The sequence below is a fragment of the Xenopus tropicalis genome, chromosome 7 (genome assembly GCF_000004195.4).
Source record: "Xenopus tropicalis strain Nigerian chromosome 7, UCB_Xtro_10.0, whole genome shotgun sequence".
Classification (NCBI taxonomy): domain Eukaryota; kingdom Metazoa; phylum Chordata; class Amphibia; order Anura; family Pipidae; genus Xenopus; species Xenopus tropicalis.
In genome coordinates, this window is record NC_030683.2 from 111,378,988 (window position 1) to 111,399,019 (window position 20,032).

The 20,032-nt window shown below is 43.3% G+C and overlaps 1 protein-coding gene across 5 annotated transcripts in view; it reads left to right on the forward strand.

Annotated features, from left to right (window-relative positions):
- Nucleotides 1-20,032, forward strand: part of LOC100497714 (potassium voltage-gated channel subfamily C member 1) — a 71,780-nt gene that overhangs the window by 26,527 nt on the left and 25,221 nt on the right. For all 5 annotated transcript variants that reach the window (XM_012967460.3, XM_012967465.3, XM_012967462.3 and 2 more), the window contains exon 2: nt 17,987-18,920. In XM_012967460.3, coding sequence (XP_012822914.1) covers nt 17,987-18,920 — 934 coding nt within the window. The remainder of the gene's footprint in view (nt 1-17,986; nt 18,921-20,032) is intronic.

Here is a 20,032-nt window from a genome sequence, read left to right on the forward strand (position 1 = left end):
TGCAAAGGACGTGCTGTGAGAATTTGATCCATGCTGTTGCTTTGTGTTAAAGGCCTAGGACACTGGTTACCATTGATCTGTTTGTATTCCTAAACACTTTTTTTTTTCCCTGGAAGAACACAAGAGCAGTCTCAGGGGAGCTACCAAAAAAGCCTCTTGTGCTTTACTTTAACCAGCCGACAAAATGAAAACAATCCTGGGCAGACGTATATAAATGTCCAAGTGGATTAGGCAGGAGAGCATTAGGAGAGTTATATATATCAGCAGTGGGAATAAACGCAGTAAATGAATTAATGAGATGGCATGCTAACTCTAAGCAGGCGCTTCAACGCAGAACATAATGAGCTTATAGGAAAGAGGACAATACTATTTCATATTTATTGGGCTGCAGGGCATTTTTATTAAATTAATGTTTTTTAATATACCCACTTTGTGGAGTTTTCAGTGTATGTTTGTTAAAATGTCAACACCATATATGTATTTAATTTGGTACAGCATATGCAACATTTTTTTTTTTAATTTTCAGCTTTTCATAAAGTGAAAATTTACTCTCTCATTAAAGTTTGATTCTGTTCATCCGGCACCTACAAATAAACCATTTCTTGGAAAGCAATTTCCTGTTTTGTATGATATCAATTCTATAGTTCTGTGGAGAGCTGTAAATGACATTTGACCCCCGTATAACTGTGTAAGGACTAAAACCAGCTTGTCTGTTTATCAGCTACGTAAACACGTGCCCTGTAGCACCATTTCACCTTGAGTGGCTGCCCTGATTGCTGCACAACATGTATATAAACTATCGGAGTCTTTTTGAAGAAAACACACAATTTTTACCAGGGCACAGTAAAGATCCCCATACACGGGCCGATTCTAGCTGCCGATATCGGTCCCTTTAACCGTTTCGGCACCTAATTGGCCTGTGTATGGGCACTACCGACGGGACTGCCCGACCGATATCTGGCCTGAAATCGGGCAGATCTCGATCGGGCAGGTTTAAAAATCTAGTCGGATCAGGGACCGCATCGGCTCGTTGATGCGGTCCCCGAACCGACTGCCCCATTGCCGCCAATATAATTCGATCGTTTGGCCCCAGGGCCAAACGATCGAATTAGCCTACACGGTCCCCGATATCGCCCACCCCATAGGTGGGGATATCGGGTGAAGATCCGCTCGCTTGGCGATCTCGCCAAGCGAGTGAATCTTCACATGTATGGGGGCCTTAACAGTGCATATAACACTTTCATTTTTGGGTGTTACTTTGAAGTCCCTTAGGGTCTCAGCGTCTGCTAGATAGAACCATTGTGGCCTGAATGCTCTGTTATAAAGATAGGAAGAACTGCAACCATAAAGCGTGCCATAAATGTTACAAATTAATATATAATTACACTCCCTATTCTAAACATGACTTTGTTTTTAGACAAACTATTTTTTTTATATTATTCCTTGAAATATCTTCCATCATGTCCATTGAAATAGTGCTTCAATACACATGGCAGGCACTCACAGATCCCACGAGCAGGCAATAGTAGATAAAAACAAAGAAACTTTATCGTAGACAATTAGACCGCATAATAGCCTTACACATTTCGTGCACTTGGCACTTAATCATAGGCTGGAAAACAGGATACAGAATGCACAATATATACCCTATATTCACCAATCACAAACACAGGCTCATTAGCCAATCAGATCAAGGAGAGAAAAGAGGGGAAGGACTTTAAAAATGAGAAAATACAATGTAAATACATATATACATACTTCTGGGTTTGAAATTTATACAGCATTACAGAAATACTATTCATAGTAGCAAGAAACATCAAAAGCGGAATTTCTACCTGCAGGCTGCCTAGTTCCCAGTATAAAAATCCATTTTACCTCTCTCTTATTTAAAAGGATAGATAAGTTTCCACCTCTGGGACCCGATGTGACTTGTTCTATTCCTATTACTGAAAGAAAGTTGGAATTGCCATCAGAACAGGAAGAAAAATGTTCAGAGACATTTGTCTCTTTTCGCCGTCTTATGTCCAATAAATGTTCCCGAATGCGTTCTTTGAGCATTCTAGTAGTTTGACCCACATATTGCTTCCCACATTTCATACAAGATAACAAATAAATACAATGTTTTCATTAATATACTGCTTAATATAATATTCTCTATTTGTAATGTGGGCAGCAAAAGACTTTTAAAAGACAGTTACTGATACTTACTGTTACTGATACATAGGTACAAGTAAGGCATCTATTAGAGTCACATTTATACAATCATAGTTAACCATGTGGGAAAACACTGGCTGATTTTTGTGAGGTGATCGTACTGGGGGCTAAAATGCTGCCCTGGGATCTACCTTTCCTAGTCACAAATTTACACCCATTTCTTAGAACATTATCCAAAATAGGATCAATCTTCAATATAACAAGATTGTTATTGAGAATCTTTTTTATCTGAGAAAATTGTGGACTAGACGTAAAAACACATAAAGGTGCCTCAGAACCAAAAACAGGACCTCCAGTCTCAAAGGGGACATTAACAGGCCCTCCTCATTGGCTGAAATTGTGCTCCTAGTGGGAAATTATAATGTAGATTGCAACGTTTTTTATTGCTTTATTTTATAGAGCACAGACGTTTATTTTCCTCATCTAGAAGGAAAATATTTTTATAAATGTATTGTTTAAAACAGGGGTGGCCAATACGTCGATCGCGGTCCACCAGTCGATCCCCCCAAGGATTCCTGGTGGACTGCGATCAAGCCAGGGATGTGGAAGTGCTCAGTGAATGTGTACGTATGCATGTCGTACTTCTGCGTTCCGCGTCGGTCTGGACGATCGCGACCGGACCGAGTCTACCCACCCCTGTTTAAAGTATTGACCTATTAGACCATTTCAACAAGAAAACCAAGACACAGTCAGATATCACCAGGTACACCCTTCATGCCACTATAACAATCAAGGAGTATTAAATGATTAGGAAACATTTTGAAATAAAGAAAAAGCTTATAGATTGGCTGCAGTTTGGTTCCAGTAACTAACATATCATATTGTAACCATTACTGGAAACTCTACCTACTGTGTTTTCATGTTGGCTGTGTTCCTAAAAAAAGAGAGCAATTAACCAAATATCCATCACCCTGTGTATTTAGCTAATAAGAAGATAGAAAAATGCAACCATTGGAAATAATATAAAATGATGAGTCTAACATAACTCTTGGCATCTGGCATTGCCTTCTAGGTTGGGTTGCTATAGGATGGGTTTAAAGGATAAGGAAAACCAAATTCACTAGTGCTTGACAATTTGTTATGCACTTAAGTGAATAAAATCAATTACTTTTTACCCAAGGCTAGCTCTTCTCTTTAAAAAAAAAAAAAACACCAGCCTGAGGAAGTTTTCATCTAAGAACCACACTGTCATCTTATTTCATTTTCCCAGTGATCCCTTCCGTGCCCTGTGGCGCAGTGTATTTAGGCTGGAAAATGGCACTGGCCTGGGAAAAAAGTAAGTGATTTTATGTAATGGGGGTGAGGGGGGTTTAACAAATTGGAGCCCCCCTAGAGAATCTTACTTTACCTAACCTTTAAAAGATAAGTCAGTATGGTAACTATTGATAGAACCCCTTCATTAGCACAATGCACAAGACTGTGTAGCCCCAGTGTTATTTTTTTAGCATTGCAACGACATGACACAAGAATTACTATCAAGCTCGGAAACCAAGAAGCTAGAGGATCTCTCACTGAGCTTGCTCAAGCAAATGCTTAGTGGCCCAGAAACGTGCATTATTTATGCTCTCATGATAACAGGAAAATTGGCTGAACAAAAGTTGTAAAACTAACTGCCTAAGCAGAAATGATTTGAACTCTGTTTAGCATATAAACATACTAAAACAGACTCTGTATGCTGAAAGCCTTATTGATAACTTGTTTTTGCAAGTGGGCCAGTAAAAGAGAGTAAAGTTTGAGGTCTTAAGCCAGCCATACCCTTAAAGATCTGATGAGATCTTTGCCCGATATGGCCACCTGGGGGTCAATCACTGGATTATGCTCAAGGCCAACAGAGATGGGTGAGGGAGAGCACATAGCCTTCCAATGTGGTACTCATCGATGGGATTTTCTAAATATTTTAAGCAGGAGGAGTATTGCATTATGGTGAAAAAAACATTTTTTTGTACCGTGTCCCATTTAACAGTTTATTAGCTTTATTTTGGGGTGCCTTCTCAGAAGAGTAGATAATGTCATAGCAGCAAAGGGAGGAAATTATAGTGTATCTTTTAGGGCAGTGCTGTCCAACCTCTGTGGTATCGAGGGCTGGAAATTTTCTGGCCTACATGGTGGAGGGCCAATAATTGAAGCAATTTTTGACCACGCCCCTTTTTTAAACCATACCCACTTCAAACCACACCCATACTATCACAAGAGTTTTTAAGACCATACCGACTTTAATGGTGGTGCTCACCATATATCATATGCCTCCTTCTGTGGATTGCACAGCAACTCCCAGCATGTAATTACACACCTTAGGGTAAATTTAAAATTTGGCTATTTCCAAATGCTAACAAACTCCCAGAACAAACCCCTGTCAGGTTCACCACTCACAAGTAGCATAGAGCAGGCAGAGTATGGCACACACAAGCAAGGTAGGGCAGGCAGAGTATGGCACACACAGGCAGCATAGGGCAGGAAGAGTATGGCACACACAGGCATCATAGGGCAGGCAGAGTATGGCACACACAGGCAGCATAGGGCAGGCAGAGTATGCCACAAACAGGCAGCATATGGCAGGCAGAGTACTGCCTGTGTGTCACGGTCTCCCTGTGGAGACGCTGTGGAGTACCAGGAAGGTGGGAGCCAGAAGATTGGGTAACCCGGAGTGTAACCATAAGTCACAGAACTGGTGCCAGAGGCCATGTTGAAGGTGAAGAACTTTAATAAACTAGTGATGTAACCGAACATACAATGAACATACAAACTGAATGTAGAACGGCAGGCAGAGGCAGAATCCAAAAGCAGGCAAAAGGTCAGGGCAAGCGGCAGTCAAACGTAGTCAGGGCAGGCCAAGGTCAAAACCGGGAAATCAAGGTAGAACTAGGAAGGGCTCAGGAACAAGGCAGAAGGCAGGATCAGGACACGGAACTGGAGCTTGGAACCAGCAAGAACAAGGACACAGACACAGGAACAGGACGGCAGGGTCACAAAAGACAATTAATGACCAAGCAAGGGGCAATGGTCAGGGAAAGGCTTATAAAGGGTGAAGATTAGGAGATGGGAAACACATGAGGTTAATGAGGTGGGCGGAGGAAAGAGAGCAGACAGAAAGTAGGAGACAAGGGAAGAAACAGACAGAGCCCAAATGCCTCCAGTGGCTACAGAGGCAAATGCATGCCGCCAGGAACACCCCAAGTGGTGTTCGAATCCCGCTGATCCTGACATTACCCCCCCCCCTTGAGGATCGACCACTGGGCGATCCCAGGATCGGGTGGACATATTTTAAACATTTTCCTACCAAAAATGTCCTTAAGGCTTGCAGTCCAAAAAATGTCCAAAAGTTTCAAGTCCAGAGAGACCAAAAACAAAAGAATTGCAAAAAATTGAAAATAACCAGGATCAGAAGCCAAAGCCAGAGGGTCGTCAGGAACAGAAGCTGGAATCAGAGGGTCATCAGAAGCCGAAGCCAAAGGGTCGCCAAAGCCAGGAGTGTCGCCAGAGTCAGGAGCCGAAGCCATAGGATCATTAACACAAGGTAGGCCACCAAGGTCAGGATTTAGAACAGAGAAGTTGCCAGAATCGAGAGCCACAGCGGATGAGACGCCAGGGTCAGGAGCCACAGCGGATGAGACGCCACACAAAACACCCATTACAGGTGAAGCACCATCAAACACACCTATTACAGGTGGAGGACCATCATAGACACCCATTACAGGTGAAGCACCCTCATACACACCCACTACAGGTGGAAGAGAGATGCCCAGGGAAGCAACAAGACCACCACTCACTGCAACAGAACTGGCAGTGCCTGTGACAACAGAACCACCAGATCTAGTAGCAGGGAAGGTAGGCCCGGAAGCAATTTTGTCCTCAGAGGCAGGTGGCAGAAGCATAGGCACTGAAGCGAAAACAGGCACGACCGCTGGCACAGAGGCTGGAGCAGCCACAACTGCTGGCATGGGAGCTGGCAGGACCACTGGCACAGGAGCTATCACAGGCAGGACCACTGGCACAGGAGCTGAAACTGATGGCTGGAGAACCGGCTCAGGAGCTGATGGCTGGAGAACCGGCACGGAGGTTGGAGCTGGTACAGACCTTACTGCTGGCACAGGAGGAGGCACCCGTCGGGGTGCAGGCAAAGGAGCAGGCAGCCGTCGGGGTGCAGGCACTGGCTGGATGGCAGACACCGGAGCGGGCACTGGCTGGATGGCAGACACCGGAGCGGGCACTGGCTGGATGGCAGACACCGGAGCGGGCACTGGCTGGATGGCAGACACCGGAGCGGGCACTGGCTGGATGGCAGACACCGGAGCGGGCACTGGCTGGATGGCAGACACCGGAGCAGGCACTGGCTGGATGGCAGACACCGGAGACTGGACTGCGGATGCAGGAACCGGAGACTGGACTGCGGATGCAGGAACCGGAGACTGGACTGCGGATGCAGGAACCGGAGACTGGACTGCGGATGCAGGAACCGGCAGGTTAACAGCAGGTGCTAGAGCAGACAGCAGCAGCTTTCGGGGAGCCGGCACAGGAGCAGACAGCTTTCGGGGAGCCGGCACAGGAGCAGACAGCTTTCGGGGAGCCGGCACAGGAGCAGACAGCTTTCGGGGAGCCGGCACAGGAGCAGACAGCTTTCGGGGAGCCGGCACAGGAGCAGAGACTGGCACAGGAGCGGAGACTGGCACAGGAGCGGGCAGGGAGTCAGCTGACACTGGAGTAGTCAGCTTTCGGGGAGCCGGCACAGGAGCAGACAGCTTTCGGGGAGCCGGCACAGGAGCCGAGGGTTGCAGTTCAGGCACAGAAGCTGAGGGTTGCAGTTCAGGCACAGAAGCTGAGGGTTGCAGTTCAGGCACAGAAGCTGATGAATGTTCAGAGCTGGACTGCCCGAGGACTGGTAGGGACCCAATCCGTGGGAAAGCTGGCAAGGGACCAAGCCGCCTGAGAGCAGGTACCAGAAAAGTTGACAAATACGCAGGTGCTGAAGGCTGGACAGCCGGCCCTGGAGCAGGTAGCATGGAGATAGCCAGCATTGGAGCAGACACTGGAAGCTGGGCAGCCGGCACAGGAACAGACAGGGGGATAGCTGGCACTGGAGCAGACACTGGAAGCTTGGCTGCAGGAACTTGAGCAAGAGACTGGTTTTTAATAGACAGACTCACGAACTGGGGTTCAGGTCTGAGAGACTTGAAAATGGTCACAGGTTTGATGTCAGACTGCCGAACAGCCAAAGCTGACAGGGGAGCAGTTACAGACTGAACTGAAGGTAAATGAACAGACATGGGTTTAATGGCAGTTTGAATCTCATCCTCATCAGTATCCACATCTTCCCAATCTTCATAATCAGAAAAATCAGTATAGTCATCTTCACAGTCTAGTTCCTCATCATAAAAATCATAATAGGAAGGAACAGTAGGCTGGTGGATATTCAATATATTTAACTCAACAAGCTGTGAATATCTTGGGACTGAAGGGGTAAACGGGAAAGGCTTTACAGAACCGGCAGTCCCAGTGGCACTTGAAGAGAATGAGTCAGAGGTAACTGGGAATAAATCCCCAGTAAAAGTAGCTTTCAGATAGGACAAAAAAGCACAGGGATCCTCCAAAAAACTGGCCTTTTCAGCAATGCACCATTCCGCCCATACACGAGCATCTCCCTCTAGGAGATAATGAGCTATAAGTCTACTCCTTAAAGGATTAGTGGCTTGTACAAAAAATGGAGCAGAACTTAAGGCTTTACATGATAGCAGAAAGGCAGAAAAAGAATCTTCCTCACCTTTGTATTTCTTGAGGGTAGAGAGCCAAGGAGCGGTAGAGAGTTGTAGTTCAACATCACAGGACATGGAGGAGTTACCGGCAGGCTCCATTTTGTATGGCTTGGTCATTCTGTCACGGTCTCCCTGTGGAGACGCTGTGGAGTACCAGGAAGGTGGGAGCCTGAAGATTGGGTAACCCGGAGTGTAACCATAAGTCACAGAACTGGTGCCAGAGGCCATGTTGAAGGTGAAGAACTTTAATAAACTAGTGATGTAACCGAACATACAATGAACATACAAACTGAATGTAGAACGGCAGGCAGAGGCAGAATCCAAAAGCAGGCAAAAGGTCAGGGCAAGCGGCAGTCAAACGTAGTCAGGGCAGGCCAAGGTCAAAACCGGGAAATCAAGGTAGAACTAGGAAGGGCTCAGGAACAAGGCAGAAGGCAGGATCAGGACACGGAACTGGAGCTTGGAACCAGCAAGGACACAGACACAGGAACAGGACGGCAGGGTCACAAAAGACAATTAATGACCAAGCAAGGGGCAATGGTCAGGGAAAGGCTTATAAAGGGTGAAGATTAGGAGATGGGAAACACATGAGGTTAATGAGGTGGGCGGAGGAAAGAGAGCAGACAGAAAGTAGGAGACAAGGGAAGAAACAGACAGAGCCCAAATGCCTCCAGTGGCTACAGAGGCAAATGCATGCTGCCAGGAACACCCCAAGTGGTGTTCGAATCCCGCTGATCCTGACACTGTGTGTGCCATACTCTGCCTGCCCTACCCTGCCTGTGTGTGCCATACTCTGCCTGCCCAACCCTGCCTGTGTGTGCCATACTCTGCCTGCCCTATGCCATCTGTGTGTGCCATACTCTGCCTGCCCTACCCTGCCTGTGTATGCCATACTCTGCCTGCCCTATGGTGCCAGTAGGCCAGTAGGGGTAATTTGATTAGACATTAGGGTAACCTCTAATCACACTCTTCTATGGGAACATAACACAGTACTATAATAAAGCGTCTGCCCCAAAGTGCCTTTAAGATAGGGTTTCCATGATTATTAGGGAAATAACTTTTACAGAATTTCAGCTTTCTGTGAACTAGGTGGAGAGGATCTCTCAGCATATATGAAGCTGCCACACAAAAAATCATCTTTAAGTGGTACTGGGCTAGGTTTTGACAAGGGAAATAACTTTCATTTTGATAAAATGCTGGAGAATTCACAGAACTGACCCCAGACCCAAGAAGTTATAACACAGGACATAACAATTTGATTTGTCTGAAAAAATACAACCTGAAACTCAAGCGTGGCTGATTCTGTTTTGAGTTGGCACAATCAGGTTTAAGGGCCAGTACAGGTATCATTAAGCCAAGTGTAATTGCATGAATCCCATCAGTGAACATTAGTGGTTAAATGAAGGAAAGCTCCATTGCAGCACTAATATCCAGCTCTTTCTCCTACTTGCCAGCTTAAACCTTGTTCACTGTGGTTGAGTGGATTGGTGGGTGCTCTGGGCATAGTTTGTGGTGCTTTGTTTTTCCTGTGTAGTGTTAGGCAGTTAGGGACAAGTGATGGGCCCTCTATGGAAGTAAGAAAACATTTGTAGTCACATAGGCACTAACAACAGGTTTCTATTCAGAAATACTGTGCTCTGTGCCTTGTCTTGAATACTCTGTTCTTTGGGCTGATTTCTGTACTTGAATTATAAGTTAAGGGTTTGTGTAACTGAGACGCAGGAAAAGGTGTCTTGTCTTCCTCCAACGTGGTGTACTTAATACAGAGCACTAGATGCCCAACAGGAGGACTGTATATAGGAGAGACTGGCCAAAGCCTGAGAAAGAGGAATACACACCACCGATTTACCATAACAAATAAAAAACTGGACACACCAGTAGGGAACCATTTTAACAGCTTTCACCACTCCATAAACGATTTAAGAATCTTGGTCCTTATGGGAAACTTCAGAACAGACAATGAAAGGAAGGTTTGGGAGTATAAATTAATGAAAACTTTCAACTCTCTGGAGAAGGGACTGAACCTGGGCCTTGGATTTATGGCAAATTATATAGATTAAGAACTGCCTGCACCCAGCCAGAAATACCAACATCTGTAGAGACACTGGGCCAGTTAATCACATGGAATTCCATTCACTTTACACTTCAGTAACTTACCCTAATTTATATCAAGTCACTTTGATCCACGTTATCCTGTACCTTATCTGTTTGTATCTGTTTGTCCCTTGCAGCCCCCCCCCCCCCATTTATATGACTTTGTTAACACCTTCCACACAGATATTCTTTTTTTCTGGTTATTTGATCTATGAGCTGAATGTTGTATATATATCAGCGAGCACCACAGCTTCTTTGTAATCAGCTTGAAAAAGGGACTAAAATGTTCTGAAAGCTTGCTATGGTTATCTTAGTTAGCCAATAAAGGTATCACCTTTATACCACTATTGTTATTTTTTATTTCAAAAGGGTTACCCTGTAACTGAGACCATACACATCCTCTCAATCATGTATATTCTGCATACTGTGTTTGGTTTGTCTTTTAAGAGAATAATTTTCAATACATGCTAAATGCCAGTGTCTTTATCATTTTAGAAATGTGAATACTGTGTTGTTTACTGTGAGTTTAGTAATCATAAAACTCACCTTAATTTACCCTGCATCCACTGTGCCATTAAATGGCCCTGCATGGATTGGTGCTATTTCATCTCATCCATACTAGGCTTGTTCCCCTCACATACAGCTTATAGCTCCTCTTATGCATAGCACCCATGATCTCTTGCTGTGTCTGCCTTCATTATCCCTCCTCACAACATTGTACTGCCTTTCCATGCTGGGTTTTACTTCAACAGAGCAGAGTCATTTATCAACACTGGGCAAATTTGCACCTGGGCAGTAACCCATAGCAACCAGTTAATGATTAATATTTTTCAGCCAGCTGCAGGTAGAACATTTAAAGCAAGCACTCGACTGCTTGCCATAGGTTACTACTCAGGTGCAAATCTGCCCACTGTTCATTAATGTCCCCCTAACAGCTGAGTGTACAATGTACAGTTTGTGCAAAAATGATACAGGCATTTTGCCCTAAGGTAGCCATCTTTCTGTACTATACCTACTGTCTCTCAATAGTTGTGGTTCTCACTTCCCTGGCTTTCCTGCATCATTAGAAAAATAAATGTTAACCTCTCTGAGGTGTTAGTATCCTGAGACAAACATTATCCAAGCTCCTGGTGCATTTCCCTCTTGCTATAGCTTTTCTCTTTCTCATTCTCCCTGTCAGTCCCGCTAATCTACTCCCTAAGGTTTCCTCATTTTCTCATCTTCTCTTTATTGCCCCTCTCTTTTAGGGCTCTGGCACACAGGGAGATTAGTCGCCCACGACAAATCTCCCTGTTCTCGGGCGACTAATCTCCCACGAGTTGCCATCAGTTGCCATCCCACCGGCGCCGGTGGGATGGCACACGCAGCGGTGCGATTTCGGCAAATCACCGAAAATGCCACGCGAGGCAACTTCGGCGATTTACTGAAATCGCCTGTGCAGCGTGTGCCATCCCACCAGCGACTTACATTGTCGCCGGTGGGATGGCAACTCGGGGAGATTAATCACCCGCGTACAGGGATATTTGTTGTGGGCGACTAATCTCCCCGTGTGCCAGAGCCCTTAAGGTGGCCATACACGTAGCAATTTCCACTGACGTTCAGGGCTGAATATTCATGTATATGATATAATGGAGGTAGAAACAATAGGAATTCCACCTCCTTCTGCCGATTCAGCCCTGAACATAGATTTTTCTATAGATTTTTCTAACGAGGTTTCATACGATATTATCAGTGCATGTATGGCCAGCTTTACTCTCCATAATGCCCTCCTTTGTGCAGATTTCTCTTTAATTCCTCCAAATCAGAAGCCTGCAGACGCTCTAATCAAATATTTAGGGTGCAACTGTAATCTTTTTTGTGATATAATGATTTTAATATTATACAGTGCTGCATTTGTGGAATAGCATTAGACAGCACTACTCCCAATAATAACATTAGCAATGTATTCATGTATTCTGTGGTTTAGGAGAGATGTATGGAAGATGTGAATAAGACTCCCCTTTTTTTATAAACATTAGCTGTTTCTGACTAGATTATCTAGCTCAGTACAGTTTGTTGCAATAAGTTAAACTGATGACCCCATTTGAGACGACAGTTACCTATGTGTAACATAATGTTGCTGTAGGAACAGAGGTATATTATACATAAATGATAGTAATACCTAATGTAAACTGCTTGTCTCAGGCCTCACCCGTTTACCCATAATTATTTCTGAATAAAAATATGTTACAAAGTGACTGAATGTATAATACATACAGATACTAGGAATACCTCATGTAACCATTTGTCATAGTATATCTAATCTCTTACCCATCATTTTGAATGTGTAACATGTTACCAGATAGCAATGGCAAAAACTAGAAATACCTCATGTATCCCACGTCCCACCCTCTTACCCACAGTGCTATCAAGCAACCAAACATACTCAGATATTAGAAAATAGGATTTACCTCATGTAAAGTACTTGTCACAGCAGGCCCAACCCACTTACCCATCATTCTTTTTGAATGTGTGACATGGTATTATCTAACCAGCAAAGGTAAATATTAGAAACACCTACTAAGATACTAAGAATACCTCATGTACGCTATTTGTCACCATCCCCACCCTTACCCATATTTAACATGGTGTTACAGACTGAATAAAGGCACAATATACATATATATCTACCCACGTACTCATAATTCTATCAGATTGTGTAGTGTTACAGAGTGACCAAAGGTACAATATATATAAATATATTCTAAGAATAACTCATGTAAACCACTCACTGGCCCCACCCACTTGCCCATTATTCTTTTTAAAGAATGATGAAAGGTAGAATTCCTGGGAGGTACCAATGCATTAGGCACCCCCTGGTATGTCTAATCAATTACATATTACCCTAAGCTAGTACTCCTCTACAGTGCCGGCCAGGATAGCTTTCAGCAGTGCGGACCCCGCCTTGCTACCTAGGCGCTCTCGGCTCTGCTTTAGACTTGGTGCATGTGCTGCACAGAAATGGCTGGAAATGTTTTGTATTCCTCATGCGTCAAGTCGAAAGGTAATGTCCCAACTTATCTCCCCGAAATGCCTTTCCACCAGCAACAAATTGGAACACCAGTGGAAAGGCATATGCATTGCTTCATTTTCCATGCGAAGTTGCTGTATGTATGTATGTATTTCTTTATATAGCACCACAATTGTACACAATGCTTTACAATGTGTGAACACAGACAGAGGTATAGTTGTATTAAGTTATACAGTAACTATAGATAAATTAGTGCTTAAGAGCTAAGAGATTACAATGCACAATTTGTATGAGGTCCCTGTCCCAAGGAGCTTACAATCTATTAGGAAGAGCAGAACAAACAGAAACAAAAAAGGTGTGGGGTATAGATGCATAGGTTAAGGGTGTGTTACTACCAAGGAAGGCTAGTGAGGTGCTTCATCTAGTAGGTGGCTTTTAAGCACCCTGCACCCCCCCCAAGGGACCCTCGCTGTGGTCCCTTAGAGGGGCATAGGAAAGGGCATATTTTTGCAATATTTCTTAAAAAGGAGCGGCATCTTCTGGTGAGGGATGCGATGTGGGCTGAGAATGTGACAGATGGGCACAAGGTGACACCCAGACAACTGCCTTCGGGGACAGGATGTAGGGTGACATTTTCAACTGTAATGTGAAACAGAGGGAAGAAGCCAGGTTCTGTTGGGAGTATAAGCAGTTCAGTCTTGGACATGTTAAGCTTAAGGTGGCGAGCATCCATCCAAGATGCAATGGCAGTAAGGCATCTCATGATTTTTGCCTGAACAGCAAGGTTGAGAATGGGGTAGGAGAGGAAGATCTGTGTGTCACCTGCATAAAGTTGATAGGAGAAGCTAAAAGATGTGATGAGGTCACCAAGAGAGAGAATATAAAGAGAGAAAAGAAGAGGCCCTAGGACAAACCCTTGGGGCACCTCAACAGAAAGATCAACAGGTTGAGAGGTATTGTCACACACTGTTACACTGAAGGTGCCCATGGAGAGGTAGGATGATAAAGTAGAATTACTGATACCAAGGGTTTGGAGATGTTTTAAAAAGAAGACAATGGTCAACTATATTGAATGCTTCAGAGAGATCCAGGCATATGAGTATAGAATACTGTCCCTGGTCCTTAGCATCATGGATATCATTGATGACCTTTGTTAGAGCCATTTCAGTAGAGTGACCTGCGTGGAAACCCAACTGAAAGGGTCGAGACGGTGGTTGGTATGCTGAAAGATCAGCAACTGGTTTGAGACAATCCGCTGAAGGAGCTGGGAAGGAGTGAGACTGCCCTATAGTTATCAAGGAAAATCAGAGGAGGGTTTCTGGTGACAAGAGCATGTTTGAAGTGAACAGAAGAAAGGAGATGAAGTTGTGTGTTAGTGCAGGAACAGTGCAGGACAGATCTTTTAGGAAGTGTGATGGAATGAGATCAAGAAAGCAGGTGGTGGAGGTCAAGGTGGAGAGCAGCTTTGATACTTCATCTTCAGTGACTGGTTGAATGGAGTCAAGGGATGCTCCAGGAAGCTTTGTACGGAGTGGTAGAAATCAAATGAATTAGGTTAGATGGTGGACAGAGAGTGGAAAAGGAGATATTGTGAATAGCTGTAGGGTGCAGTGGTTGGTGAAAAGTCACAACAGTGACCATCTTCATGAGTGCTACCAGAGGTCCACTGCAGAAGGCCATGGGAGGTGGTTACAGAGAGAAGATGGGGGGCCTAGGATACATTGGGATCATCAATATGGCAGTTGAGAGAGAGAGGCAGTCAGAGCACAAAAAGAATGTGAGCCATGTTTCAATGTCGGAGGGCAGAGTAGATATAAACAGTATAAACCTCAAAAGAGGAGAATGATAAGAATGATATTTCCTCTCCACCGGTAATAAATAAATACATACATACATACATACCCAACACTTCAATTTCTTAAATCATACAAAGTTTCCTCCTGCAGGAATCTTTGTGCAGTAAAAATAAAAAGAGTATGGCTTCCTGTCGTTGATTCACTTTGTCAGTGTAAAAGCGAAGATTTATTGCGGGCAACTAATCTCTCCATGCTAAAAGTCTGACTTTTGGGCAGGACTTGCTTAAGTAGGTAGTGGAAGATGGTGCTGGCTAGATTATTTTTGGAGTAAGAGCTAAGCATTTACAAATTGGCACCCTCCGAGTGACTTTCCTTGTCCCTTGATATATATAACATGTTGTTACTTAATTACATTACATTACATTAACATTTATTTATAAAGCGCCAACATATCCCGCAGCGCTGTACAATAAGTGGGTTACATACATTGGACATACAGAGTAACATATAAAGCAATCAATAACCGATACAAGAGGTGAAGAGGGCCCTGCCCAAAAGAGCTTACAATCTACAAGAGAGCTTACAATCTTAATCAGATGCAACTGCATTAATATTATATATGTAATAAATCATTTGTTTAAAGGTTGTTGCTCTGTAATAAGAGTTTGTTTACAAATCCTAATATGCCACGGAAGTGGAATGGGCATGCTAAGCACTTTCAATTGTGCCAGCAAATTTATAAGGTGCAGTTGGGGCTAAAATTTGCATTCAGTACAGAATGAGGCCGTGTGTCACTCGGGAACCTGCATAAATATGTATTTGGCTGCAAAAAGATTAAAGAGAGGGAAAATAGTCAGTGCTGGAGTGAGAGGGAATGGGGTCTGGGTGATACATGGAGGCTGGGTGCTCAAGCTGAGGGGAAATTTGTCTAATTTTTAGTAGGTTCACCAACATAAAGTGTTACTGTCGCCATCCTGACCTACAGTTGCCATCTTGCTTCAGTGTTGCCATCTTATTCTGCTGTATCTACTGTCCCCCACTCCAACTGCTTATAGCTGCTGCTCTGCAAAGCCCCCTACCTTGTGGGAAGCCAGGCAGTTGCCCTTATTAGAGCAATGAATCTAAAAAAAAAAGTGGATTTGGTGCATCCCTAATTTCCACATTTTGCCATTGACAAATTGTTTCTTGAAACTTCTGCAAAATTTTCTCCACAAAAATTTGCGGTTGTGTCAAAATAGTTGCACACGTTAAAAAAGTTGTGTATTTAAAAAAACACGCCATTTTGCTGAATTTTACATCGTTCTGCAAATTTTCCGGCGAAGCAAAATGGGACAGATTTGCTCATTCAGCCTTGTGAAACCTGAACAATAATCTGGACAATAAATGAAAAACATTTAAATACTGAGATTTTGTTTCTATCAACGTGGCTTAGTTATCATCTAGTTTAATTAATTTCCTATTATTACAGAAATAAAAACAAATTTCAGATAACTGGTATAACAGACCCCATACAATTACATGATTGGGCTTACTCATCAGGCAGAATAAAGACAGAACTAGGGTTGCCATCCATCTGGTTTTGAACCGGATATCCCGGTTTTCCATTAAAAAAACTGAACGGAATTCCAGCCAATTGTTAGTGATGCAGTAACGGCACTCTGGCATCATAACCCCATCCAATGTGCCTGACCCTGATGTCATCATGCCCACCCCTAGCTTTACTGCCCCACCCTTGATACCATCAGCCCCACCCCCTTTGTTTGGTTCTAACCACTGGCAAAGGTAGAAACCCTAGGTAATTACCATTAAAGTCAATGGCAGGGCAATTGTGAGCTGGAAATTAGCCAAAAAGTGCTCACTATAACACAGTATTCCATTGCCCTTATTCTGATCCCTAAACAGCTCTGGTGGTTAATTGGGTTTAAACTTAGCTAAGTATTAGTGAGTCACTAATCAATAGCTAAGTATATATATATATATATATATATATATATAGGAATATTCTTAAATATTGGTCAACAATGATCCTTGAGGCCTGGAGGCTGTGTCATTTTGTGCTATTTACAGCACTTAATGTTCATGTCCTTCAGTTGTACTGAAGGCGTTTAGATCAGGGTCATGCATTTAATGGCTTAAAGGTAAACAAAGTATTTTGGCAGTCGAAGTCCTTCCAAATCTAATCATATAATATTATTTATTTAAAGCTATTCTGGCATTGGATTTCTATTACACAATTACCCCAGTTTGTTCAGTTTTTGTCTTATTTTATTGCTCTCCAAAAAATCATTTTGGCAGCTCATGACAGATGGGTGCTTTCTGCTCTGTAGTGTATCGGGGTGGGCTTTCCTGAGTTGGACAGACTGTGAGCTTTGAACAATAGGTGGATTCACCTGCCAGTCACAGCTGATCAAATGATATCCTGCACAACAGAGGAAATTCCATCCCCGTCACCGTAGAGATAACAGAAATGGTGCTGTGTTGGATCTGTGGTGAGCTTATAAACTAATTGTGCAAGCTAGCATTATTTATTGTGCAATATCCGGTTCTGCTTTTAAAGGGAAACTGACAAATGACAGAGTTCTGAAACCTGCACATATCCTGCTGCTGGCATCCCCACTTGCACTCAACCCACTCCCTGCCCCCAAACCACCCTATCCCTGCCCCTGATTTCCCTGATGTCACTGCACCAACTATTCAACCAACCACTCGCTGACATCACCACCACCAGTGTCTAAATTCTGATCTGATTGTAGCCATGCATTGCAAGTTATGCACGTTGCTTAAATTGCGCCCCTTAGTGCTCCTGCACTTGCATCCCCTGGGATGACCCCTATGGTTCCTGCTGTGTCATGTCATTAATTGAACCAAATAAAAAAGCTACAATAAGTACATTACAGTGGTTACGTGAAAAGGAACACTGACCAGGTTAAAGTCAATATACACAGTCTCCAAGTATAGAATTAAGCATTTATATAGATGTTAAGAGTATTATAAACAAACTACAAGAGAGCCGATTGACTTCATATTCTTTGTATTTCACACATCAAAAACGTTTGTGATTTCTATCTTTGTGTTAAGTTGCTGTCTTTGTATAATTGTAAATCTTCTCTATGTTTGTTTGGCAGTATATCGCCTTTGCTTCCCTATTCTTCATACTCATCTCCATCACAACGTTCTGCCTTGAGACCCATGAGGCATTTAATGATGTCAACAACAAGACTGAGGTCTTCACGCAAGGCAACATCACTAGGACGGAGACCATATTGGAAATGGAGACTGAGCCTTTTCTCACTTACGTAGAAGGCATTTGTGTGATATGGTTCACTTTTGAGTTTCTAATACGTGTTATTTTCTGCCCAGATAAAATGGAGTTCATTAAAAGCAGCTTAAACATTATAGACTTTGTGGCCATTTTGCCCTTCTACTTGGAAATTGGCTTGAGTGGCTTGTCTTCCAAAGCAGCCAAGGATGTTCTCGGGTTCCTTCGGGTTGTGCGATTCGTTAGGATCCTGAGAATCTTTAAGCTCACTCGCCATTTTGTTGGGCTCAGGGTTCTTGGCCACACTCTACGAGCCAGTACAAATGAGTTTCTCCTTCTTATCATATTCTTGGCACTTGGAGTTTTAATCTTCGCAACCATGATATACTACGCAGAAAGGATCGGTGCTGCCCCAGATGACATCACTGGAAGTAAGCACACCGACTTCAAAAACATCCCAATAGGGTTTTGGTGGGCCGTTGTAACCATGACAACTTTGGGATATGGGGACATGTACCCAGTGACTTGGTCCGGCATGTTGGTGGGTGCTCTTTGTGCTTTGGCAGGTGTGCTAACTATTGCTATGCCAGTCCCTGTTATTGTCAACAATTTTGGAATGTACTACTCCCTTGCTATGGCTAAGCAAAAGCTACCAAAGAAAAAGAATAAACATATTCCCCGACCTCCTCAACCTGGATCACCCAATTACTGTAAACCAGACTTGCAGTCTCCACATAGAAGTGCTCAAGGAGATGCCTGCCCTTTAGCTCAGGAGGAAATCATTGAGATCAACAGAGCAGGTAAGAATAACCAACTTTCTGTCAAGGGCATTCAATGTCATTGGCAGTTCAATTTACAATAGAAGGGGAGAAGTAATGAAGGACTAGATATGTAACGGGAGAAAGAGATATTATGATCAATACTGCACTTAAATGTGGAAGATTATGTACAATTTGTGGAGGCTTTTGTGTGATGGGGATATTCAGCAGGCAGCATGAAGATACTAATAACACAAGGAAAATATATGGGCTTAATGGTTACAATACACAGTATACTATCTCTATAGTTACTAATATTTCTTTGTAAAAGGTGGTGTTTTGGGACACACTCAGTTGTTATTCCTTGGACGCAGTCATTATGTTCATGAATGCTCAGCAAGTTGATTACAATTTAATTCTTGGTGTATGAAGTCTGGCTTACTAAGAAAACAATCTGACAAAGGTATCCAACAAATCAGAGTATTAAAAAAATGCCTTTGGTTGCTGGATATCGTTCTTCTGTTTTGAACTTAATCTTGTGTTGACATCATAGTTACATAGTTAGTTGGGTTAAAAAAAGACCATCAGGTTTAACCTCTTCAAATGAACCTTAGTGCACATATACACACACCTATACAGACCTATTTATACACTCACATATATATCACTAATCATTCAAGCTACTCATAAAGGAGAAGGAAAGGTAAAAATTAAGTAAACTTCATCAGAAAGGTAAATACAGCCAGAAGCACTCACAGAAACGCTGCTCTGAGTCCTCTATCAAAAGAAACACATGATTTCTTATCTCCTTTTTTGTAAACATGTTCTTAGGGTGTCTGACTTCCTCTCTCAGAGGAAGAATGCTAAGCACTCCCTTCCCCCTTCCCTTAGGAATGTGTGATCTGAGCTTCCAATTTCTTGTCTCCTTTTTTGTAAACATGTTTTTGGGTATCAGACTTCCTCTCTCAGAAAAATCCTTAATTTGAGCAGTTCTCTTCTCTCTCCCCTTTCCTGCTCCCCCTCCCATAAGAATTCATAAGAATGCACTCCTCCCTCCCTTAGGAATGTGTAACCTGAGCTATAAGGGGTAGAGCTGCAAGCAGGAAGCTATGAAGACCAAGCTAAAATGCAATCTTAAATAGAGAAAGCTTCTA